Source organism: Fusarium redolens (genome assembly GCF_020744475.1).
Source record: "Fusarium redolens strain MPI-CAGE-AT-0023 chromosome Unknown BKA55scaffold_21, whole genome shotgun sequence".
NCBI lineage: Eukaryota > Fungi > Ascomycota > Sordariomycetes > Hypocreales > Nectriaceae > Fusarium > Fusarium redolens.
In genome coordinates this window covers 181636-206771 of record NW_025763684.1, presented here as the reverse complement: position 1 = coordinate 206771, position 25136 = coordinate 181636, and the positions used below count along the sequence as shown (strand labels likewise).

The 25136-nt window shown below is 48.6% G+C and overlaps 8 protein-coding genes across 8 annotated transcripts; all 8 read left to right on the top strand.

Annotated features, from left to right (window-relative positions):
- Positions 1–3363: 3363 nt before the first annotated feature.
- Positions 3364–6457, top strand: BKA55DRAFT_625200 (uncharacterized protein). Its single transcript, XM_046196832.1, has 7 exons — positions 3364–3829; positions 3886–4250; positions 4351–4690; positions 4747–5066; positions 5122–5481; positions 5545–6354; positions 6419–6457. The coding sequence occupies exons 1-6, from the start codon at positions 3656–3658 to the stop codon at positions 6170–6172; spliced, it is 2187 nt and encodes a 728-aa protein (XP_046043377.1). The 5' UTR covers positions 3364–3655; the 3' UTR covers positions 6173–6354; positions 6419–6457.
- A 522-nt stretch (positions 6458–6979) lies between these two features.
- On the top strand, positions 6980–7611 carry BKA55DRAFT_582093 (kinase-like domain-containing protein). The gene has a single exon (XM_046194091.1). The coding sequence runs from the start codon at positions 7091–7093 to the stop codon at positions 7478–7480; it is 390 nt and encodes a 129-aa protein (XP_046043376.1). The 5' UTR covers positions 6980–7090; the 3' UTR covers positions 7481–7611.
- A 5941-nt stretch (positions 7612–13552) lies between these two features.
- BKA55DRAFT_654006 (uncharacterized protein) lies at positions 13553–15135 on the top strand (the record flags this gene model as incomplete). Its single annotated transcript, XM_046197385.1, has 1 exon — positions 13553–15135. The coding sequence occupies one exon, from the start codon at positions 13553–13555 to the stop codon at positions 15080–15082; it is 1530 nt and encodes a 509-aa protein (XP_046043375.1). The 3' UTR covers positions 15083–15135.
- Positions 15136–15323: 188 nt separating this feature from the next.
- Positions 15324–16052, top strand: BKA55DRAFT_696165 (uncharacterized protein; the record flags this gene model as incomplete). The annotated part of the gene is made up of 1 exon (XM_046200237.1): positions 15324–16052. One exon carries the CDS (start codon positions 15324–15326, stop codon positions 16050–16052), a length of 729 nt encoding a protein of 242 aa, XP_046043374.1.
- Positions 16053–16433: 381 nt separating this feature from the next.
- On the top strand, positions 16434–16853 carry BKA55DRAFT_461400 (uncharacterized protein; the record flags this gene model as incomplete). Its single annotated transcript, XM_046186098.1, has 1 exon — positions 16434–16853. A coding segment is annotated over one exon (420 nt), but the record flags the coding sequence as incomplete, so codon positions are not given.
- On the top strand, positions 16833–20945 carry BKA55DRAFT_598553 (uncharacterized protein; the record flags this gene model as incomplete). The annotated part of the gene is made up of 9 exons (XM_046196257.1): positions 16833–17935; positions 18032–18266; positions 18347–18983; positions 19329–19427; positions 19496–19803; positions 19837–20193; positions 20269–20461; positions 20518–20810; positions 20874–20945. The coding sequence occupies 9 exons, from the start codon at positions 16833–16835 to the stop codon at positions 20943–20945; spliced, it is 3297 nt and encodes a 1098-aa protein (XP_046043372.1).
- A 1858-nt stretch (positions 20946–22803) lies between these two features.
- Positions 22804–23469, top strand: BKA55DRAFT_714241 (uncharacterized protein; the record flags this gene model as incomplete). The annotated part of the gene is made up of 1 exon (XM_046200861.1): positions 22804–23469. A coding segment is annotated over one exon (345 nt), but the record flags the coding sequence as incomplete, so codon positions are not given.
- A 571-nt stretch (positions 23470–24040) lies between these two features.
- BKA55DRAFT_477562 (P-loop containing nucleoside triphosphate hydrolase protein) lies at positions 24041–24580 on the top strand (the record flags this gene model as incomplete). Its single annotated transcript, XM_046186177.1, has 1 exon — positions 24041–24580. A coding segment is annotated over one exon (540 nt), but the record flags the coding sequence as incomplete, so codon positions are not given.
- Between the last annotated feature and the right edge of the window lie 556 nt (positions 24581–25136).

The window sequence follows — 25136 nt, the reverse complement described above, 5'->3', positions numbered from 1 at the left end:
AGTAAAAGCGCGACAACCATGGACAGAAATGAGAAACCTGGGCTCTTTTCAATCGAAGGGGGTGCCCAAACATCACGAAGTGTCTCGCTTTGACACAACCATTCGAGACCAAGCGTTGGGAAGCTGTATATAAATAAACGTCAAAGACCAACAGGCCGCATGGGCCGTGACAATTCCTTCACTATTAATAGAAAGATATTCTGTTAGCCGGCTAGGCACGCGACGATGGAGCTAAAGGAAGATTGGAGGGGCAGCGGGTTATGTTTCGTCATAGTTAGCGAAGTGGCCTTGCAGCCACCTGGCAACCCGCCCACCGGGACATAGGTGCTGAGCAAGAACGCAGCAACATCCGAATACGAATTGAGCTGTATCGGGATGAGGGCGAGTATAGCTCGATGTAAATGGCTGGCAAGGCGTTGTAAATATCGATTCTTAGTGCGCAACGGCCGCCAATCAGCCACCTATCCATTCATTCGTTCATCAGATCATGCGGCTGGGACGACATTTCCTCGAGGAACTTCCCGTGGCATTCGCACGAGGTGGTCAGATATCGACAGACAAAATATCGTGTCATTCCTCAACAATTTTTCGAATTTCATGGTCCTTTATAGGTTTGCGATGAGTCGAGATGAGTTAATGCGATTTCAAACCTTGGTGCAGATTCAATGATCTGACATAATAATATAACGTGATGCTAGGGTTAATGGATGGTGACCCTCTATCTCTATACCTTTTGTGACGTTATTACATTCGGAAACAGCCAACCGTCCGCCAACATTTCACGGCCATCTCTAGAGGTAATTTGTCAATCTTGAAGGTGCTCTCTGCATTGGCATTTTAGTATACTTAAATACTCCTCCGTTGCGAAAGCCATAGGTTGCGCTTAAACCTGTCAATCATTATCTTGGCTATAAATGATGAATTTCCAGCTGCATCAAGACCCTCTCTCATGCCAACCTCGGGCCCCATATCTCCCCATTGAATCTCATATCCCACGACTGCTCACGAGACAACACCTCCGTAGCTTTTGAGGGGTCAGGCCAATTAAAATGCCGCAAATTAAAGGTACATCTTATTACGCCTTTTTTCTATTATGATAGATGTACCAACAATAGTCATTGTTACATAACGCGACTTGGCACACACTACACCAATATCTCGTCCCTACCTGGATCTTATTAGCATCACCCGGCCCCAACGGCTTCCTCCTTTTCTGACCTTTTGACCTCACTTAGCCTTGCCGAAAGCACTGACAGCATACGCAATCCACAGGGTTCTTCCGACGGACAAGATTGTGTTCAATTGGCCGTGTTTCGGTGCCCTCATCGTCCAATTCCTCCCCTGCGCGATATCTCTTCCTTGACTGACTTTCATGACCGTATGTGTTAAAAATGCGTTGTAAATGCACTCTCGCCATTTCCTATGATTCGTATATCGCTTCCAACGCGGCTGCCCGTAACGCTGAAGAAGATAACTGTTAACAAGGCGGACACCTAGGAGGAAGGTCCAGCAAAGTGCTGCCAAGCGCCCCGGCGTTGGGGATGCCTATACTCATAATATGACCTCAACTGATCACCGCAATCAACATGATTCATTTCTTCGTTATGAGCAGCAGCGACCGTCGGGATTTGAACTATCTTGATAGCTTCGTCACCAAAGAATTGGCGTATTGGCTTGGCCTCGGGCTTGCGTGACGACGGCTTCCTCCATTGGCGTTCAACTCGCTCATTATCGGCGCCAGTAAGCACGGTTGTCATAAACAATATAAGCTTATTGTCTTTCCAGGCGATATGGTTGACATAGGGATATGGAATGACGATAGATTAGTAGGGATTCTCGAAGTAAAAGTGTCAGAAATTGATACCTTATTGTCAGTGGTCGGTATCGCCTTGACCTTGTTAAATTCGTAGCTTCTCTTGACCTTGCCGTCATTGCCCTTATCCTCTGCCAATTCCTTGTAGATGCCGCTGTTCTTGCGGGCCGTGCCTGTGGCTCCGTGGCCGTGATTTCGAAGACTGCGAAGGAGACCTGATGATGAGAAGAGGTTATCGATGAAGATATAATATGTCGCTTTTGGCAGCAGATTTGCTAGGGCAATGACGACGGCTTGGGTCGGGTTTAAGGCAATGGGCTTCTCTTCCCTGGCTAGCTCTTTCCCTGTGGCCTTGGAAGCGCCCCGGCCCTGAGAACGTGTGGATGACTTCTTCTGTGGAAGCTCGATGCCAACGGGGCCATAAGTCGCATCTCTGATGTGCCAAAGCCACCGAAGAAAGAAGTCCTGTTGGGCGATAACCCAGATCTTGAATCCCACTGGTCCTGGCTTGCCCTTGACCGTTGCTTTGGCACCACATTTCCCCGTATAACTAACCATGCACTCATCCACGGCAACAGGAGATCCAGCAGTTAAAAGCTCGGCCGAGACTGCTTGTATGTGGTTAGACCACTCTTTTCTATATGCATTCCCATACAAATCAGTATTGCAATAAACAGGTAGATCTCTGATGCATAGGTTCCTTCCCAAGGTCGGAGACGTGATGTTCGACCCATCGGCTTTTTCCAGCTATTTACCCACTCGTTGGCTTTGAGCCACGAGATCCAGATCTTGGTGTAATGTACCCATTTCTCAACAAGGGAAATAGGTAGGAAAAGCTGGAATAGCTCGAGAGGCGTTGGAGGCAGCGTAGCAATGTGAAATTCGCGCCTTGGTACTTTGAAAGGTTCAAATTGCGTGCCTCGGTCTTGGGTAGCCGGGAAAACAACTATGCAGGTGGGGTCATTTGGCCACAGCCGATGACTGTGCTTTGCCTTAATAAAGCTCTTGTCATCATAGGCATTGAGAGCTTGCGCATCCTCGGGAATCAATTGAGTACTCATTGATGAGATTGAAATGCTTTAGGGGCCCTCCAGTGGCGTTTTGGGGGGGGGGGGGGGGGGGGTGGAGGCTAAAATGACGGATCAAACTTCCGGTACGCCGCTCGTACTCTCGTCATCACAGGGGTCATGTGGGGCCAGGTACGGAGGTGTTGTCTTGTGAGCACTCGTGGGATAGGCTATCAAAATGGGGCAAACTATTGTTGGATACGCAGCTATACGAGGGGGTGAGTGTATTAAGATGTGTAGCAGAATGTTGTGATGTTATTGATTGTCGACTTGATGCTTTTTTATCAGTCTGTCAGGGAGGGGTTGGTTCAATTCCCCCTCCTTTTCTGGATACAAGAATAATATTGTGATAAAGGAAAGTGGAGCCCATTCCCAGCCGTCAATCTAACAACTATCATTTTGCCATCATGATGAGGAGGCGTCTAAATTTGCGGGGGAACAAAGTGATCGTCAGTATCCCTTATTAAGCATGCCGCTTGACAGGCCATCGATGGACCCTCATAGGACAGCAAATCGCCAGTCGTCGCTGGTCATTCAGCCAATGAGGCTCGAACGGAGGATCCGAAAATATCGAGCCAATCATTGGGCGCGTACATCCCTCAGAAATCACGATTATCAGGGCCACGTGAACCGCACTCGAAGACAGTACCTGGCAGCCTGGGGCGCAATCTATCTATCCATCATAATTACCTCCTAATTTTACCTATTCGACGCGATCGAAAGATATCTTGTTCCTCGGCTATAGCCATCCCCAGCTAGTATCTAACCCTCAGCAATGTCCAAGAGATACCGTCAGCTACTCCCTATCCCGGATTCAGACGGCGTAGCATCCAACTCGCACCCTTCTGGACCTTCTTCTACTTCCGGATCCTCAAGTAGTGAGCCGTTCAAACGACAACGGATCGGAACACAGATAGCATGCAACACATGCCGCAAAAGAAAGATTCGAGTAAGCTGCATTAACACCAACTTCATCATTATCTTTATCTCAACGTTGGTAACTAGTGCGACGGAAAAAAGCCTCATTGCGAGGCTTGTCGACAACGAGGCGTACAAGAGCTATGTGTCTACGTCGAAAGCCACATCCAAGGCCGGACGAGCAAAGAAACGGATCAAATTCTTGACCTCTTCGACGTTATGAAATCAGGACCCGAGAGCCAGGCCATCCATATCCTACGAATTCTACGATGCCACAGCGACCTTGACACAATCATCTCGATAATCCGACCGAGAATAAGTCTAATACCCCATATTTCTAGCCAACAGCAGACTCGTGGGCCTACTCGACATTTAGGTTTAGAGTCCGAGCTCATGGCAAGACATTCATTATCCTTCCCGCCGCTCCAGCCCCTCGAGTCTAGTATCTTGAAGTCAGTTGAATCACGCCGAGGCAAACCCCAACATTCAGCCTTTCGTTGTCAAATTTTAGCTTCCTTCTTTTCAGTTTCAGCTGATGCCCTGGCCCTGTAGGGCAGTTCTTAGTACTGGCCGCATATCAGCCACCGACAGCGAGAACGCTGGCTCGCCGTTTGACTTCGAATCCAATCCATTTCAAACCCATCATCCTCGGCAATATCCAACACCGATCTTGCACCCTTGTGACGAGCGATTGGAGAAATTGAACATAAGTTTCTGGACTACCGTGCCTATTCCTTCCGATTTGGCTGCCAAGATTATATTGTTATACTTAGAGACAGATCACCCCCTGCTGGGTACCTTTGATCCGGATCTATTTGTGAATGACTTGATTAACTGTGAAACGAGGTTCTGCAGTCGATTTCTACTTAGTGCTGTCATGTATTGGGGTTGTGTAGGTCGCCTGAACTACTCATAGCAGCATCTGTCTCGCTGACACAAATACAACAGCAAATGTATAGTGCGCTCGATCCGACCGTCAAAGAGTATACGCCTCAGTTCAGTGACGAGACGGAAAAGCGTTGGGCAGAAGACAAGTCGTCCGATTCTCTTTTAACTCTCGCCGGAATACCGTTGCTAGGCTTGGCATATCTGGGCGATGGCAAAGATCATTATGCCTTGACGTATGTGTCAGAAGCAAACTCCATGGGAACACGTATGGGCTTTTTTGGAACCGAATACACTGTTGCAATGCCCAAGGTACGAGAAGTAAACTCTGAACTACAAAGTGCAACATCCTATGCCGCCTGGGGCACCTTCAATTGGGTAGTGTAAGTTGATACGCTGAGAGTAAGCGCCGAATATCCAGACGGTTAACATCGTTAGGCTTATGGCTCTATTTTACCAACAGCCTGGCCTTTCATACCCTGAACACCCTCCCATACGGCCCATACCGGGAAATGGCTGGCATGAAACCTCTGAAGGCAGCCCCGAGTCTATCCGCCAAACTTTTCAGTCGACCTACATGGGCGACACATTTCCAGTCCTTTGCCGATTCTGGCGAATAATCCACCAAGTGACTTTGCGATACTATCGCGATCAGCCTTATCCGCGCGAGGGCCTGAGCGATCATATCACACTTGCATTTGCCGAATACAAGTATCGCGAGCTCATAGCTTGGGCAGAAACGCTGCCACCGTCGATGGTGCGCTCGGAACAAAGTCCACATCATGTTCTGATCTTTCAGTATGTTGCAATTCTTTATTCCTTTCTGAACGAAGTTCTTAAAGACTTCTAACAGTACGACAGTATCTGGTTTCACGTAGCAATTCTTAGTATCTTGCACCCCTTCACGGTTCGAGCGAGGGACTCTTCGAGGTCTTTACGATTTAAGACATTTCCTTGTAAGAGGAGCTCGCCTGATGCGGCTTATAAAGCGTCTATAAATCAACTCAAGCGCCTTATAGTGGTATACCGCAAGAATTATATGTCTTCAACTTATACGATGCTATGGCATACAGGCCTAATTCATGTCGCAAATGCTAATCTTGGCGACACAAAGGACCCTGCTTGGCGTTTCTATCTCTTTTTCTGCATTCAATGCTATGGACGTCTACGGCAGGCATACCGCTTTGCAGAAGCCATCGGCCGAAGTTTATTATCGATGGCACTGCAGCAAGGCGATTTACCAGCGAGCGAGGCGCGACATATAATGGAACAGTACGAGGAAAACCAGTTAATCAACCCATCATATGACATCCGGGCTACATTTATGGCGGACTTGAACCTTGCCATGACAAACCCTTCGGAGGCCAGCGTGGAGAGCCTGGCTGACAGGTTTGAGGACATAGCGATATTCCAAGAGTTTACGAATGCGGGGGGCTCAAGCGAGGACGAGCAGATAGAATCAGATGACAATTCTTGGGATACGCCGTGAAAATCTTTTGTGGTGGAGGCACGCGATGTGTTACGGTTGATCGGGTTGAAGCTTCTTGCAATAACCTTTAGCTTGGGGTTGATCTCAATAGTCCTGAAGTGGCAGGTTATAGGACTATAGACCCAAGAGTATGGAGTTGGTTGCAACAACATTCAAAATAACCAATCAATACAGCCATTGGTGTGAGCAACAGCTATACCAGCCACTCTGAGCGATCTATCATTTTGTGACACTGACGTGGATTAGACAAAGTAGAGGGCATATGACTTTATACCTTCTTAGCTGGCCCCGTGGGGAAGCAAGTCGTCGGTTGATAGGTGGGTGCGACATGGGCCAAACTGGAAGATTCGCGACATCCGTTTATCTTATCAAGGATTGATATGTTTCTACAACTATGCGATCAGAGTCGTGAACGGCTTGGAATAAGGGAGTGTACCTCTGGCTATTCCTAATGCAGGCTAAGAGAGAAGACGATACATGCCCAGTGTTTCGTAGGGATAGCTGATAATGGCCTACAAAGACGATACATGATGTCCACACGTCACGCAATGCTATTGGCATGGACTACCGACCCCCGGTGGTCGCTATCATTCACCACAGTACCAACGCTATAGTTGGAAGGCCGGAGGACAACATTGTGCTGAAATATCCACGTTACGCTTGGTGGGATTTTCCGGATGCCGAGCAAAAATACCGTGCTGTTCAGGATGCAAAAGCCAGCTTGTTCGTTGAAGGAGAGATTCTCAAGGTCCTAGGCGACCATCCACGCATCGTGAAGTATAGGATCTTGAATTCCCTTTATCAGGCCAATACTAACGAGCTTGCAGATTTCTGGGACGATTTGACCCGGAGGGTTTCAAGTTTGCGGAAGCGGATAAAGGAAATCTTCAGCAATACATTGATAATTGGTTTCCCACGATGACCCTCGAGATTCGAACCGCTTGGTGCTTGCAAGCTACGGAAGCTATTGCCTACTTGCACTCAAAAGGTGTGATTCACTCAGATTTACGGCCTGAGAACTACCTGCTCTACTCATGTCCCGATGGCCGGATTGACATCCGTCTCTGCGACTTCGGAGGTTCAACGTATGGGAAGCTGGTCGGCCTCAATCTCTCTGACCTAGGTTTCTTCGACCCTCGCAAGACGCCCGACCCCACAGAAGCTACCGATATATTCAGTTTAGGTTCTGTCTTCTACACGATCATGTCGGGCCACTGGCCGCACTGGGTTGACGGAGAAGAGCTCTCTTCGTATGGGTGCAGGGTTGACGAACTTTTTGAGAAGGGCGAGTTTCCTACGGTCAGTTGATTGTGGCCAAGTGTTTAACGATGGCCGCGGTATCTAGGAACTATATGCGATGCACTTTTAGCTGGTTGTAAAAACTAAGTGATGCAAAATGAGAATTGGACCTGAGCCACGAAACCAACCGCATGCTTTAGAGACAAGATATCAACAGTGATTCGCCGGATCAGCGATGCATGGGCAGCTGTTGCCGCGGCTTCCGATCACGTCGCCTTAGAAGAACTGCGAAAAGCGATCGCTAGATATGATGGGGTTTTTCTGGGAGCTTCAGCTCCTAGCGCTCACGGGCGAGTTCGGTAAGCGGCTTTCTGAAGAGCTGTCAGCCGCATAACATCGCGGATGACTTAGCTGCTCATAAGAATGGTCACTAGCGATTGGGAAGTTACGTAGCTGAAGCTTGGTGGATCATTAGGCTTGGGACTAAAAACGTCAGTTATGACAAGTCATCGTCAATCTTTCTATCTATCTCAACTCCAATAGAATTTACTCCTTGTTAAAGCTCGAAAAGGAGCGGGCTGAACAGATGTTCTCTGACTATACACGACAAGCTCTGAGAGGGGCAAAATTCACGCTGAAATCCAGTTAACGTATATGATAAGCGAGCCGGTCAAACAAGCGAGCCGGTCCGTTTTCATTTTGTTAGTAAAATTATGCGCCAAAAGTCTGTGAACACCCCACCCTCCAGCAACTCAGTATATTCAACCGTGATAACTTCACTTACACACAAATCAATTAAATAAAGGTCAATTATAATAAACTATACATCAAAATGAAGCCCTGATTTTTCCCTTTAATATTTGGTATACCACCCCTTTGCGCGAATACATGCGTCAAGTCGGCGGGGCAGCGAGTCAATCAGACGGTTAATCTGCTTTGTTGTTATTGCTGCCCACGCCAACTTGATACATTCTATCAACTTTGCTCTATCGACTTCGTTATTTTTAAGGATATCTAGCCGAGGGAACATCTTTCTCATGTTAATTTCAATTGCTTCCAAATATGCTCAATTAGGTTGAGATCAGGGGAATGTACTGGCCTGTCAATCCACTCAATCTTATGTTCTAGCAGCCATCTTGTCGTAGACTCTGATATGTAAATTCAAGCATTATCTTGCTGAAATTGACAAAATTCGTTCTAAATTGGAAGTAATCCTTCTAATAAAGCCTGCTGATAACTCTTTGCAGTATATCCTTTCCCTTTGGCGGTCTGGTCGAGGGTCATAATAATAATATCGGATTTTCCACCTCTCCAGACTGCTCCCAAACCATGATCGATAACTTGGACTTTCCATGAACTATTATATTAACTAATTCCTTCATAAACTTCTCATGAGGCTTGCGGAAGACCCAGCCTCGTTTATAATTCGGTTGCGATTAAATTGACGATTCGTCAGAGAAAATGGTCTGAAGGTGTCGTTAGTTAAACGGAAGATTCCCAAGCGGCGTTCACTCACAAACTTCAAAGCAACATACCTCTAACAATATATCAATATCCTCCTTCCAAACTTAACACCATGAAAGTCGCTGACAAGCGTTTACTTTTAATAGTGGTATCCTCTGCATTGCCTTCCATTTGCGCCCGTAATGGTATCGGATAGCTCGGCGTATCGTAGTTCGTGAGACTTCACTACCTAGATAGTTAACAAGCGATTCATATGTAATACGACGGTCGCGTTTGAGTGAAATTAATACATACCGAATCTGCTGAACCGTGAGTTTTTTTAGGACGCCCAGATCTAGGTTTTTTATCCAAGGTTTGGTGAGTTTTCCAGCGTTAAAAGATATTGAAGATGGCGGCTGGTGAACAGCCAGCTTCGTCAGCGACATCTCGGTATAACTTTCCGCTCTCTACCGCCTAAACAATAAGAGCTCTGGCCACCTCGCTGAATTCTTGGTTTCTCTGGCGGTCTGCGCATATAATAGACAAGATTCCATTCTTTTGCGGCATGTTTTGTCAAAGTTATAGATGGTTAAAGATTCTGAATGAGTTTGGTGTTGTGGTGGTGGATTACCAGTTGGCAGGGTAGCGTTCACAGACTTTTGACCCGTAATTTTATTTACACCTTAAATCTGACTTTTTTGCTAAGATCTTAAAAATCTACATTAAGCTAAAAAGAGCTAGGACTTGAATAAAATGTTAATTAAAGCTTATAATTTATATAAACAAGATTTTCAAAATTCTAAATAACGTACATGATAAGCTTGCGTGACAAACAAGCTTGCGTGACAAAAATTTCAGCCTTCAAAAATAAAAAACACCATAAAAACACAGCAAACCGCTGAATCAATTGAAACTAATCGCTATGTTCTCCTTCAGACACTGCAACAACTATCTGACATCTTCTTGCATTATGCCCGGTCTTGCCGCATGTTCCACAACGCCTTTCCTTCGCTCGTGCCGACCCTTCCTGACCACCACCTCTCGGCGATTCGGCCACTACCTAGTCCTACACACACACACACACACAAGTCTATTACGCCCGGTAGGCCACTGCCCAGAGGGCTCTATGAGCTAAAAATACATGCATCTCGCTATTTGTTGCCTTGATCTCGCCAAGCCCTTGCAGTTCTTTTCTTGTTCTTTCCAGCCTGATCATCGCTTGTCTCCTTGATCCCCGTAGTTGTTAGTAGTAGCAAGTCAACTTGAAGCCCAATTCCTCCAAGTGTTCAGTTTCCTATCTTCGGCGGCTGAAGCGGTGCCTGCTTCTGGTTGCACGGGGCAATCGTTAGTAGGTATAAGTTTAAGGCCGATGAGTTAGTGGTGTTGTGGTTGTCATCTCTGTTCCAGGTGACCTGTGGCGATTGCGAACCTGATTGTGGCTCGTACTGCTTCCATGTTCGGTGTCCATTTTTGTCCATCTGATGCAGCTTTGCCCCCCAAATGAAAGGAGACGTTGCCGCGCTTTTCCTCTACGCATTGAAGCATCATCTCCTTGCGCTGTGCCATCCATTTTACACATCGGAAGAGGAAGTGCTCTACCGTTTCTTTTGCTTGCCCGCATGGGCATTCGTCGGTCACTGCTGCTCCAATTTGATACAGGTAGCCGTTCAGTCGTGCCATCCCGGTCCTGAGTTGTGCCAGCACGCTGGCTTCCTTCCACGGTAGCTGGTCGTACAGTAGCCGAGTATGTTTACCAGGCAGAGCTGAGTCGACCTTTCTCGAATGTCTGCCAACTCCGTCTGGTAGTTTCCTCTCCCTTCGCAGGTCTGCTCTCGTTCGACTGAGAATTGTCGTCTTTGCTTTGCTTGTTCCTATGCGTGGTGTGACGTACGGTTCTGTTGCGTGGCGGGCTGACATCCTGGCTATCCTCTGGATTTTGAGCTCACTGTCAGATGGTAGCCAGATGAGCCTAACTCTATTCATGTCTCCTTTGAGCTTTTCTATAGCATCGTATATCTCCCGAATGTGCCCCTGGCCCGATTGCTGGCGAGGGTTACCTATAGCTTGTGCCGCCGATCTGTTACTCGTCAAAATCACTACAACCCGATACTTCATCTCTGGCAGATATTTGAGACCACGAGCGATGGCTGCTAGTTCGGCGGTATACGGGTTGTGTTCTTCCGTCGTCCCTAGCGTGACCGAGAAGGTCTCGATGATCTTGCCGGCTCTCGCTAAGGATATAGGGATTCGAACGGTTCCTCCCATGCCGACCAGATCGTTTCTCGCCGAGCTGCTTGTCGCTATTCTTACTGCCCATCCTGCTTTGGCTAACTCTTTGATCTTGTCGTCTTCTTCCCCTTCCTGTCCGCCCAACGTGGCTTGCATGCGTTCTTCCCACGGGGCGAGGGCGAACGGCTGGATGATCTCCATGGTATCTCTCGGTAGCTCTCTGCATACGTCCGCGATGCGCCTAAGCGGAGATATGAATCTCCGGAAAGCTTTGATCCCTCGCAAGAGATTTCGGACCGGATTTGTCCGTGGGAGGGTGTGTATGTCTACCCAGAGTTTACTTGCTCGTCTCCAAAACCGTTCGTAAATGGTCGCTATGTGAGCTTCCGCCTCGGCTACTGCTGTCGCCACACTTGTGAAGGACCCTATGATCGCCTGCGCTCCTACTCTTTGAACTCGATGAACGGCATATGCCGACGCCGTCTTGCACGCATGCATCCAGACATTGGAGGCGTAGTCTACCACAGGAGCCACCATAGCTGTAAAAAGCTGTCTCGTTGTCGAGGGGGCCATTCCCTTCAATCGTCTCAATTCCATCGCCGCTTCTAAACCCTTTGTTGCTGCCCTTGCGATGTGTTGCTTATAGTGAAGGCGCGAGTCCATGACCACCCCAAGAATCTTGACCTGATCCGTTGGGACAACTTTCTCGCCCTTGATGGCTACGAAAGCATGGAGGCTGTGTCGAGGTAATCCTCGAGTTCTCTCCAAGCCAGGCTGGCAAGACCTGGACAACGATACCAGGGTCGACTTACGGCGCTTCGTAGTCGTCACGCGTGCGCCCTGGTCGTGCGATCGCAGTTTGCACCTTAAGCCCGCCGCAGACAGCACTTCTAGGGACGACATCGCGCCGCAGCGCCTCAGGTGCGAGCTGAGCCTAGATCCCGTCCTCTTGGCCGACCGACATGCGCGTCCGTCCTCTCCGGCCAGTGTACAGACTCCTTGAAGACATCGACAGACGACCAGCAGTGCCCCTGGCACTGGCCCGGTTGCGAGCCGGACTCGATCCTTCCTCCGGTCCCCATACACTGCCACGGCCCACCGGGTTGTCCGGGCGCGACCCCGGGCCCGACTTCCCGTTACAAGCAGAAGTCTCCTTCGGCCTGCCGACCATGTCTCGCAGCCAAGGCTCTGTCTACCACCACCCAGCCGGCGTGCTGGAAGAGTTGGCCTTGTCCACTAACCAACCCAGCCTCCCCGTATGTGTCATGCGTGCGGTGCGCTGTAGCCTTGCGGCCCGATCGTTGGGTGTTCCGTAACCACTTCGGTCTTAACGACTCCTTCAACAATCTGTTAACAACTTCCATTACACACAGGACGAACACTTAGGGAAGGGGATCCGCGCCCTCGCGGTGTGCACTGCGGCCCTTTGGCATCACGTTCCAATGCCACCGTCCCAGAGCCGGTCTGGGTCCGAGGGTGCCCTGTCTTCTGTAGCTGCCAAAACGGCAGGAAGTCGGGTGGTTTTCATAACCAGTTCCCTCGATCGGTTTGATGACCGCACGGGCGCGCCTGCTCCCTCGTGCGTGTTGTGGTATTTGGTGGTAGAGTCGGTGACGCGTCGTCAACGCGCGCGATCCAGACGACAACAACACAAATACTGCCGCACCACAACAACGCTTTCATCACAACGTGTGCGCTGTGAGAGAGCAATCCGTACAGTCCCTAGGCACCTCCTGAAGGGACTTCAAGTAGGTTTTCCGTGTTGCCTCGCGTTTCCTTTCAAAAACGCGCCTCGGATGAACCGAGGAGGTTCCCCTAGTCCTACAGTCCAAAATCAATTGTTGTACAATTGATTTAATTTACCCCACTTTACAGGGGGTAGAATTGATTTTGACCGGGGGTAGACTTGAATTTCGAAAAATGGACTAGCGTTGGGGTAAGCTCGATTTTGACAGGGGGGTTGACTTGGATTTCTGATTGGTGCTTGGCTACACGTTCAGGCAAGACAACACGTTAATAGCAGCGCGTCAAGTTCTGATTCTAGCTTGCCAGCGTCTATCGCGACAAATGTAACAGCCAGCCAGCAATTACTATTAATTTTATTCAGAAATAATTCGTCAGACTATGGCGCTCAACCTTATGATGGAGCTTGGCCCTTCTAACCCTATATACCCGTTTATGCTTCTTTCTCAATATCGGATTCTCGTTTGTCAGAAGTGCCAACATGCTTGCTTGGCTAGAGAAGTTGCCAGTCATCTTGCCAAAAGGCATCCTGGAATAGACCCAGGGACCCGACGCAGGCTAGTAGAAGATACCAAAATGGTACCGAATGTGCTACAAAGTCGGGTCGAGCTATCTCAATTACAGTATCCACCACCAACGACCAAGCCCATTCCTTGCCTCGCCCCACCAAGGCTTGATGTACTCCAATGCCGACAATGCGGCTTGAATATCCGCCAGATTCAGGCGATGCAGAACCACTGTACTGAATTTTATGGCTGGGTCAATCCTAGAGGTAAAGGGAGGCCGTCAATAGGATATCTGACGGCCGATCCTCTGCCGTGGATAGAAGGTGTTGCATGTCAACGATTCTTTCCTTCTCGGGAAGGTAGCAAATGGTTCCAAGTCAACATACAGACAAAAGGACGGGCAGACAGATCGAAAGCAAAGTCGAGTACCAAGAAGCCGCAAGAAACACCCCATGTTCTCACATCTGAGGCATCCACCCATCTACAACAAGTCATAGACCGGGAAGCCAGATATCGAGAAGCTTTGGGCCAGCCCCGAATAAATATCAATGACACAGGAACCGACATATTTGCCGCTACTAGCTTGTGGCTAGACAGAACACAATGGCCTTCTATCTACCGAGGATCCCGACGAGACGTCCTGCGAGCGTTGATCAGACTACCCGATCGCCACTCTCTCAACACAGACTACACCTTGGGACAGGGCATTTCGGAAGGCACGCCGAACCTTGTAAGCCCACAAGAGGACGAACAGAAGATCTCATGCATCATGAGAGCACTTGACTTGGTAATAGACCGTTGTGAGGATACGGTTCGCTGTACCAGTCACAATCTTCGGTGCTGGCTGCTCAGCTCGAGGCTCCACAGCCGTCGGGAGATCGCTTTCAACCTGGTGGCAGAGAAGAGTAGCGAGATCAGATATCGAAGGACTCAGGAGCAATTCTTGGCTTTTATCCTGCGAATGTACCGAATGCAGGGTGACTGTCGACGAGGAGTGATGAATGCGAAGATCAAGCCCGAGATCTCCACACAGCTAGATCGCATTTGGGAGCACACAGCTTGGAACTATCTTGACGCATCGAAGGGAACTTGGCCGGTCATGGAAAGACAGGGAGCTCCCCTAGTAGGAATACACTGTGGCCTTATGGGTGGCCAATCCATTGGCATTGCTCTCAACACTCGAGCTTGTCAGGGATCAGATGGGGAAGAAGGTGCCGAGGACGACGACATAGATGATGAGAACGTTGAAGTTTGGGAACTCGAGGATGACGAGGACGATGAGGACGACGAGAGCGACTATGATGATTCTGGACATTATGACGATGTTGAGAGGAACACAGCTGGAACCCATCAGGACCTATTCTCGGGGGTATCGGGGGGCTCTGCTGCATCTGCATTCGGACAGTTCCTTGAACTCTTGTTCCAGCTGTGTATCATGCTCAATACTGAACCTTTTCTCAACGGGCAACCAAGTTCTACGCTACTTGTATACTTCAGCGGTATTCTTGGATTTTCCACTGATTGCCGGAGATTCCAGCTCGCTCGACAGTATTGTACAAAACTCTCAGCGATGATCTATATGCAGCGTATATTATTCCTGGAGCAAGCATTGCCTTTGCGTGGATATCAATTCATCGGCATTCCTCGACGGCAGGAAGTCGGGGCTTTCGAGTGTCTCGACGAAGTCCGAGCCAAGTATATGGTTCTAGGCTCGCAGTACCCTAGTCCTACAGTCCAAAATCAACTCTAGTAGAGTTGATTTTATTGACCCACTTTAAACCTAGTAGGGTTGATTATTGCCAGGATGTAGAGTTGATTTTACATTATTCCACATACAGGAAGGGTAGTGCTGATCAGAACAGGGGTTTACTATAGAACGCGACGCGTCCTGTCGCGTAAAGTGCTATCAAGTATTATATACTGCTGAATGGTGTCATTATTGATCGAAGTATCATCTTTGTTCAGACCATACTATCAGCAATTAAGTCATTATGGCGATCACTATTACGGCTTCTAATTTGCAATCTGAACCATGTAGTGCAATTTATCCCTACGTTCTTCTCTCAACATACCGCCTTCTCGTGTGTCAGGTTTGTGGGTTCGCCTCTGTAGCCGATGAGGTTGCTACTCATTTGAAAACACGACATCGCGATATGCAGCCAGAGCATCGACAGGAGCTGGTAGAAAGGATAAACCAGATCCCAAATATTCTACGCAATCAGGACGAACTACGTGATTTACGGTACCCAATGGATATAATTGTACCCATTCCGTATCTTGCGCCACCAAAACTAGACGGTTTGAAATATCGTGCGTGCGGCCACATTGTCCGTCGTATTCAGAAGATCCAAAAGCATTGTGCTGATGAGCATCAATGGACGAACCCAAGAGGCAGAGGAAGACCACCGCCGGATTACCATATGTCCGCTTACGAGTCACCATGGGAGGAGGGTGTCGCATGCCAACGCTTCTTCCCTAGCAGGGCGGGCAGCAGATGGTTCCACGTGGATTCCCAGACACGACTACAAACAGATGTCCACAAGAAAGTGCATACAGATTCGTTCCAATCGCGAGTGGCGCCACAAGAACTCGGCCCGGTCTCATGTTCTCATCTGAGTGAGGTGGTAGAACGTGAAAAGAAGTACTGGGAAACAATGAATCAGCCACGTTTGAGTAGCAAAGACATGGATAGTGGCTTCTTTGCGACTACAAGTATCTAGATGGAGAGAACACAATGGCAAGCTATATACAAGGGTGCAAGGCGCGATATCTTGCGAGCATCGACTCGACTACCTGACCGGCGCGCCTTGGCGATAGACTACTTCTTAGGACAAGGAACCCAAGAAAGTTGTTCAGATATAATAAGCTCGAGTGAAGCTGAGCAGAAGATATCTTGCATCTTAGGGGCATTAGACATCGTGGTAGATCGGTGCGAGAACACGATCCGTCGGACGAGTCGTTTTCTTCTATGCTGGCTAAACAGCACGAGGCTTCAGCATTTCCACGAAAGACCGTTCAGTCTGGTGGCGGAGAAAAGTACCGAAAGAAAGTACCGGAATGTTCAGAAACGGCTGTTGGCCTTTGCCTTTCGAACCGATATGATGACGCCTAGAGTCAAGAGAGTGTGTGTGAGGTTCCAGTTGAGCGAAGATCTATCCTCTCAACTTCAAGTCATTTGGGAGCATAAGGTCTGGAAATTGTTCGACTGGTCAAGAGGATCCTGGCCTGTGATACAGGGAAGTAGTGACTTCGGCGAAGCCAGGGATGAGGATTCTGCTCACCCTGAGTATGAGCTGCTGCAGGACGAAACCATTTTATTCAATGCGTCACAATCTAAGGATTTTGACGATGAGCAAGGTGAAGAAGAAGTCTATAGTGATGACGAAGACGAAGATACTGATTCGATGTTCGGATACGACGAGGTCGACCGTGACAACTCCGAGGTTGCAGGCAACCAAGCCGAAGCCGATGAGAACCACCATGCTGATCGAGCTTCGAAGATGCGGGATGAGTCTGACACGGCGATTTTCATTGAATTTCTCGAACTTTTATACCAGTTGTGTCTCACCATCAGCACTGAAAGTTTCGCCGAAGGCCAACCGAGCTCTACCCTGCTTGTGTTCTTCAGTGGAATCCTTGGTTTCTCCCAAGATTGCAAGCAGTTTTTACTCGCAAGGCAGTTTTGTCCATACCTATCTGGTCTCATTTACATTCAACGTCTATTATTGATGGAATGCGCCTTGCCGTTACGAGAGTATCACAGTATTGGGATTCCAGGACGTCTGCATGCGGACCAACTCGACCAGTTGAATTCAATTCGAGAAAAGTACATGATAACAGGCACGCAATATCCATTTGCTGAAATGGTCAGTCTAAGAGACTTTGGCCGTAATATCGCGCATACCGAACCACCATCCCTCCTATTCAGCTGGAGTGACGATGGAGAAACAATACGCTATGGTGACTTCCAATTGACGATAGACAAATTCCGTCAGGTCCCAGATTATTTTATTTCGCAGGCGGAAGAGATTTGTGACAAGCTAATGTTTGACCTCAAGCCTGACATTGACCTAGCAACGATAAAGGATGACATGGCTAATTCATCAAGCGGATATTCGTTTGTGAAACACCCTGCAAATAACCTTGATAAAGCGTACTTGGACCTGCTTTATTCGGCATATGCCTCTCAGGAAAGCAAACTCAGCAAAGACGGCCGCTGGAGATGGAAATACATGGACTCATACCTGAAGCAAGTTACGAAGCTGGAGGAGATGCTTGCTGGGGGTCTATACACAGCATGTGGTCAAACTCCGCGAGCGCGCGACCTTTTCACCCTGGCATGCGAAAGTGGCCCTTCTACTAGTTGCAGCATCTCTATCTGGAATGGATTAATGGGTTATGTACTGCGGCATCACAAAGCTAAGCGACAAATGGGCCGAGAGTTTTACGTGGTCCGCTTCCTACCATCACGGCTGGCGCATGTTATGTATAAATATCTTGTTTATATCCGACGCTTTGCAGCCCTATTGAGACGAGAGCAACAGACTCAGGCATATCCATACCATCACGAACGGCTACTGTTCTATAGTAGCGGAAAGCCATGGTGCACTTCTCGTCTTACATCGATACTCAAGCAGGCCACTTCGGATATTTGGCAACGCGAGGTCAACCTCTGAATCTTTCGGCAGATGGCCATCAGCATCACTGAGAAGCATGTCCGGGAGGTGCACTCACCGCTCAATATATATGACGATACTACCGCAGACGCTGACCTAAATGCCATATTCGCCTGGCAAAGCGGACATCGTCCCTTACAGCGAGGGATCACCTATGGACTCGATGGGGCGTTTCCAAATCGGCTCCAGCCAGCGCTTCTTCGCTCTTATGAGTGGGCATCGACTCGTTGGCATGAATTTATTCATCAGCCCAGCAGAGTGTTATCTTCACCCGCGGACGAACTACTTCGCCTTCCAATCCATCGTTAAGCATTACTACGCTGAAAAGAAGTGTTAAGTGTTTGATACAAAGTGATAAGTCACCGGGATATCGCCCTATGTCGGCTAAAAAAAGGAAAGTGTCAGATACGGTGGGGGCATTAAAGAACGCAAGCCGAGCGACTGATTCGAATCGAAGAAGTAAAGAGACGAACTGCGGGCCAAGCAATATTTCGGCGAATTCTGAATACACACCTTATGACAGTCGGCTCATGCGTGATAACCCTCACTTCACATACGAGGAAGAGTACAGGCTGCTTGGCTGCCGCTTATGTGCAACAATGGTCACTCGTCAGCGGATCAAAGACCATCTTCAAAGTCGTCCCCACCATCTGAACAGCAGTGAGATCAAGAAGGTACAGGAGTGGGCATCTCAGCTGGAACTCATCAACGACAACCGAGAGATCAGTGGGCTACCGTTACTTCCTGATGATACGCCAGCAATTGACGTGTTGGGGCCGCCTAAAACTGGAGGGTTCCGGTGTACATTCATAGTGGAGAACGAGGGGGGAACGTCGATGTGCAGGTTCGTAGGCTCCGATACAAGGAGAATACGGGAACACTCAAAGCATGAACATGGATGGGATCTAGGGCTAAAACCTGGTAAAACGCCAGCGGCAACTAATAAGGGGCATGATGAAAGGCCATGGAGGGGAGGTGTTTTATACCAACGGTTATTCTTAAAAGGACCAAGGAGCGAGTTTTTTGAGGTTCTGAGGGGTACAGCTATTATTGTATAGGCTTCAGACTCTCTGGATATGATTACGGGACTCTTTTATCCTAGTATTATGGATTATAAAGGTGAGAAATCGAAGAACGAAGACGGTTAATTATCCGGATTTCAAGTTTTGATATTTTCAACTCCGCTTTGAGATACCAGTTACTTTGATCTACTTCCTGCTACTGATATCTCGGGCTGCCCCAATGAAAGCCATAAAGCCAACTATAAATCTTGAGCCGGTGTCTTCTGCTGTAAGTCATGCAAGTACATGGTAACGCGAGGTAGGATCCAGGCCCATCTTCGCGGCAAACCACATAGGCTTGTGAAGAAGGAGATTGATAAAGTTACGCTGTGGGCCAAAACACTTAACCTTATTGACAGTAACGAAGAGATCTTAGCCCTGCCATCCGTTCCAGACGATAGTTCGCCAATCGAGGAACTTGGCAAGCCCAAAGCGGAGGGTTTCGATGCACATTCACCACAGACTGTCGGGCCGTAAGTGCAAACTCGAGACGAAGAAATGAACACCTCTGGAAGGTACATGACGTCGAGCTGGACTCAAAGCCCGGTCCCCGGAGTACAAGCACTGTTGAAGCAGACGTGGGTTCCACCTATTGGAGGAGTGGTGTGTTCTATCAACAGCTCTTTGCCAAGGGCCCACGGAGCGAATACTTTGAGGTCGCAAGAGGTCATGATCTGGCGAGCCCAGAGAATGAACAGGCAAGAACAGAAACTTCCATTCAAGAGGCCACAGAAGTCTTTCAGGCAAAATCCAAGGAGGCCTGAAAGAAGGAGGTGGAGGTCATTGAAGAGATGGGCGACTTGGCTGCACCGAACTCGTGGCTTCGTCGACTAGGATCGACGGCCCACTTGAAAGATTTCAGCGACAAGAAACAATTCCTGAGAGACCTTATCTCGTTGAAGTACACCTTGAAGCCAAATGATCCTGACGCTGAGGATGATTCCGAGCTCCGGCATATACACGCGGCCGTCAGACGTCTAATTCGAAAGGCCGCAAGGGTAGCCAGGCCAGGTGCAGTCTCATGGAACGTGTTGTTCGAGGTCAACCGGAAAGAACTGCATAAAGAGCGCAGTACGCCCTTCCACTTCCGCTTCAAACGGCAGACTCGAAAGAAGTACATCGCCGTCTGTCTGCAATTCTTTGCCTACGCCGTTCGGGCTATATCTTGCGAGAATGCCACCGATCGACCACCATTTAAGCTCACCGAGGGCCAAACCACCGCTTTTGATATGATGATGGACTATGCTGCGGAACTTATCGATATCGATAACAAGGTTGATCCTATGCCGGCATTGTCGCGGATCAACGAGTTACACGAACTCCTCGAGAATGCCGCACTCGCCTTTTACATCTATGTTCTCGACCACTTCACCAAGGTGACCGAGTACGATAGTATACTTGTTAGCTTCTTGACCGTGCTAAGTATCCGAGATGATAAGACTTGGGAGACTTATGCGAACTTTACCCCAAACTCTCGGCCATTATGGCCATCTCTCGGGTATTTCTCGTCAAGCATACGGTCGATAAGAGGGCTTTATATGTTCATCAGAGGATAGAGCAAGGACAGACCAGGCAAGAAGCTGAAGAGAAGAGCCCGGGACACTTCGAAATCATGTCTGAGATGACACGCCGGTTTCTAGTCGGTGGCGCTGAGGGTTGGGATACCACACCAACGCAATTCATCATTCGGCTTCGTAATTACGGCATGGCGGCTAGCGGTTATCAGGCAATGCCAGGTTCGGTCAGTTGGGACAACGAGGATGCAATTTATAAAGGCATCCGTATTAATGTACTCGGGGTCCAGTCTATGCTGCAGGCTGCTTTACGAAGAGCCGAGACGCTGCTATATGGGCATCTGCTTTTCTGTGAAGAGTAAGTCACGGGACCGGGAACCCGGCACCCCGGGAACCCGGCACCCCACTTTCAGCCTCAACACCATAACTTCAATATCTTTATCTATATAAAAATCAATAAAAATAAGCTTAATTTTCATCCAGTTTTTTCCTACTAGTAAAAGAAGCTTATATCTATTTAATAATAGATAAAATAAGCTTATTCCTTTCCTGTTTTAACTATAATAGTATCTCTTGTTTTATAGACTTCCTTTAAGGTAAATACCTTCTGATTTGGATCCAATTTAAGTTTCTTTCTCTTTAAGACCTGTGATTGGTCGATCATCTCGCTTAATATCCTATTTTTATCTGTTACCAAAGCTAATTCAACGGCCCGTTCATCAAGGCCCTTTCCAATCGTCCGAAATAGGTGCCGTTTAGTTGGTGTAAGTGCATTATTGCCTAATTCGGCTCTTGCAAGCTGCATCACATCAGATAGCTTATGTGGTGTATTGAGATAAGGTAATTGAGGGCTCGTATTGGCTAGTGGTGTAGATGGATTACCTAATTCAGCAGCTTGAGCCTCAATTTCGTCCGGTATCACATACTTGCTTGATAACGGTCTCATAACGTTGACAGGCCACAAGCCGGATGCAAGCCAACCGGCCCGGACCTTCTCTTCGGTAAAGGCAGCGGCCCGAGCCTTAAAATAACACCTTAAAAAGGCAGCCTTAGCTGTATTTCCTTGTTCAATGAGTGGGGCTTCCATCTCGAGTTCACGGCGATATATCATCTTTAACAAGCTAAAATTAGCTAAATCAAGAGGCTGAAGGACATGTGATGTATGTGGGGGAAGGTAACAGGGGTGTATATTATGCTTAAAGCAGTTAAAGATGAATTCATCCGTTAAATGGGTATCATGCCCATCTAGGAAAAGAAGCCTCTTTTCCCCTTCCTTTTTGGGCAATGCGAACGGGATGAAAACCTCCTGCAGCCATAGGGCTGTGATCTCGTTAGTGGTCCATCCCCTTGGTGACGTTGCAAAGCGCCAATTGCCTAAAAAGGAAGGATCCCTCGGAAACCACTGTTGTTGCGGCTGATCCCCTTTAAAGATAACAAAGGGAATAAGGCTCGTGCCGTCGGCACAGATAGCTTCCGTTATTGTGACCCAGCTGCGGCTGTGAGGGCTTCGTTTTAAGGTCTTCCGCTTCTCTGATTGGCCAACCACTAAACCGTTGATACCGACCCCTTGGAAGATACCCGTTTCATCCATATTCCAACGGTTGCAGCCGCGGATAATTGTAACCTCGGGATCCTTCAATTGGTCAAACCAAGACCGGATGATAATTGCTTTTGCACCTTCAATACGCTTATATTCAACTCTAATTGCTTTAAGCGTTTTGATTTGCTTAGAGCGTGCGAGAAATCGGGTAACCCAATGCTTGCCGAGAGGTTTGTTATCGCCTTGTAAGCTTAAAATACGGATAACAAGTTGCCGGATTTGGAAATGAGTTAATGGAGTACAAAGGGTATCTTGAAGCCTTAAAAATTGGATGAGATCGGCTTCAACGGTCGGGCCGAGCCGCTGTTGATCTGTATGAGCCTCTTTTTTAGGCATAATGCCTTGAAGTCGGTCCTGTAAGCTTGATCGGGGTACGGAAGCTTCTTTAGCAGCCTTGACTTGTGATTGGCCATTTTGAACAAGGTTAATTGCTTTAAGCATATCTTCTTCTGTATAAGAAGGCATATTGGATTAAGACCAGATGAAAATCAGGGTATTATATCGACTTTTTGGGTAATTGAATTGATGAAAGTTATGGTGTTGAGGCTGAAAGCGGGGTGCCGGGTTCCCGGGGTGCCGGGTTCCCGGGGTGCCGGGTTCCCGGTCCCGTGACTTATAAAGATCAGTCGACTATCGAGCTTGGATTACCACAAATTCCATGGGACGAACTTATTGATAATGCAGCAGACGCAAGCATAGGTCATTCGTTCGTCGACAACCTCTTTCAGCAGCTGCCGGAAAGTAATGGCTGGGCATTCCGCAAAATGTGGACCAATGCTGCTTTACGAAAAGCAAGGATTGAGGGTGATTCAGAGGCTGAATTCAAGATCCTTGAAAAGAAGGCATGGCATTATGGCAACCATGTAGAGGAATTCCTCGAATGTCTGTTGTTTATAATCCACTTGTGGTGGCCAAGCCGCCCGGTCATTAGAGCTGCTTACCCTACGGCACAGGAATACTGCTAACGGAGGCATCCGAAACATCCTTTACGATCGTGGGCTCATTATGCTTGTGGCCGGATACCATAAGGGATTCTCAAAGACGGAGCGGCTTAAAGTTATACACCGCTTTTTACCGCGCGAAGTCAGTGCCTTGGTGATTTATTACTTGTGGCTCGTGCTGCCGTTTTGGGAGGATCTACAAGCAAACATTTGGGACAAAACCGAGTTATCTGCTAACCTGTGGGCCCCGGAAGAGACCCTTGACGATTTAAACGATGATGATGGAAAAAGCGGATATGGGACTGGAAGTGATCAAAGTGACAATGAGGAGGATGTAAGTGGCTGTCCTCGAAGAGAAACAAAACCCAAGGCGCGCTGTCTGGGTCCCGGCCCGCATTGGACATCTGCACGGATGACCCGCATCTTACGGCGAATGAGCCTAGAGGGTTGTCAGAAAGGATTCACTATCAGTAGCTGGAGGCATCTCTCAATCGCAATTACCCGGCGATATTTTCGCAATGGCACGACAGCTCACGCAGCTCTTATCGGCGAGGCGGATGAGGGCTACGGCAGTGACAGCGACAGTGAGGTAGAGCAGGACAGTATCTGGGATGCTCAAGCTTGTCATGGATCCTTGACTGCAGGGTTGGTGTACGGCAGGCTCATTACGGAAGGGTGTTTTGAGACGAACGAACGACGGGTTAACTTCCGGTTCATCAGCGAGGAGTGGCATCGCCTACTTGGTTTCCTGTCCGCCGTCAACGGGTTTGGAGAAATTTTGACGCCAGGGCGTAAACGAAAAACGCCGTCGCTACATTACGAGGCGATGAGGAACCTGCAATTGAGGCGATGGAAGACTCTCCGGTGGGTCAATATCGATCGGGAGCTAGGTCGGCTATATGGGGATCACGTCCGGTTCCGCGGCAAGCAACGGGAGGCAGTGGATGCGATCATGATGAACAAGAGCCCTGTTGTTGTGATCATGGGAACGGGCACCAGAAAGAGCCTCTACTCCATGCTACCCGCGGCCGGCTGCCCCGGTGGACTCACCGTGGTGATTGTCCCGCTCGTGTCTCTCCAGGGTGATTTAATGGATCGGTGCCAGAAGCTCAAAATATCCTGTGCTGAGTGGAGAAGTGATAGGGTGCCGGGAGATGTGTCGATCGTGTTTGTGACGCCCGAGTCGGCTATGACGAAGCGTTTTCTGGACTTTCTCGAGTCCCGGCGGGTCATGGCCAAGGTAGACCGGATCGTTGTCGATGAATGCCACACAATTATGGAAGGAAGCCTGTCGTTTCGACCCAAGCTACGTGAGCTAGGCACCCTCGCATTGGTAGGGGTGCAGATGATCTATCTCACCGCGACACTGCCGCCGGCAGATGAACCAGCTTTCTTCAGCCTGATCAACGCACTGCACGAAGACGTTGTTATGATCCGGGAAAGGACAACACGCGCAGCGCTGACTTCAATTCAAGTAAGTCAAGTTTGGGGGTCCAACTTGATTACTTGAAATAAAATCGACCATGGACTTACTTAACTTGAATTGAATTGATATACTTGAAATGAAAGTGCTGACCTGAGGCTCCAATGAAGCTATTAGTCCTCTTACGCCTCCCCTCCCTCCCAACCCACCAAGTCCCCACCAAAGCTAACCACCTCGCCCACAGTGATAGCTTGATGGCGTAGCCAGTTTCGTAGACACTGCATCTCCTCTATTATCTCGGGGCTTATGCTGTGCCTTTGCGAGCTTACCGTTAACTTGGTGACACTGAACGTCCGCTCAGGGTCAACAGACATGGCAGGAATTGCCAGGATGTCGAGGGCAAACTTGCTCAGACGTGGGTATTCTTCTTGATGATCCTTCCACCACAGGACGGGGTTCAAGTTCTCTCGCCGCACTGGGCCCTTGCCTCATGTAAACGCCAAGCTCGTCTTCTTCCTCCATCATGCACCGATCGCAGCTCTGCATCCACTAGTCAAATTGACTGGGCTCGTCTTGCCGCATCGTTTTT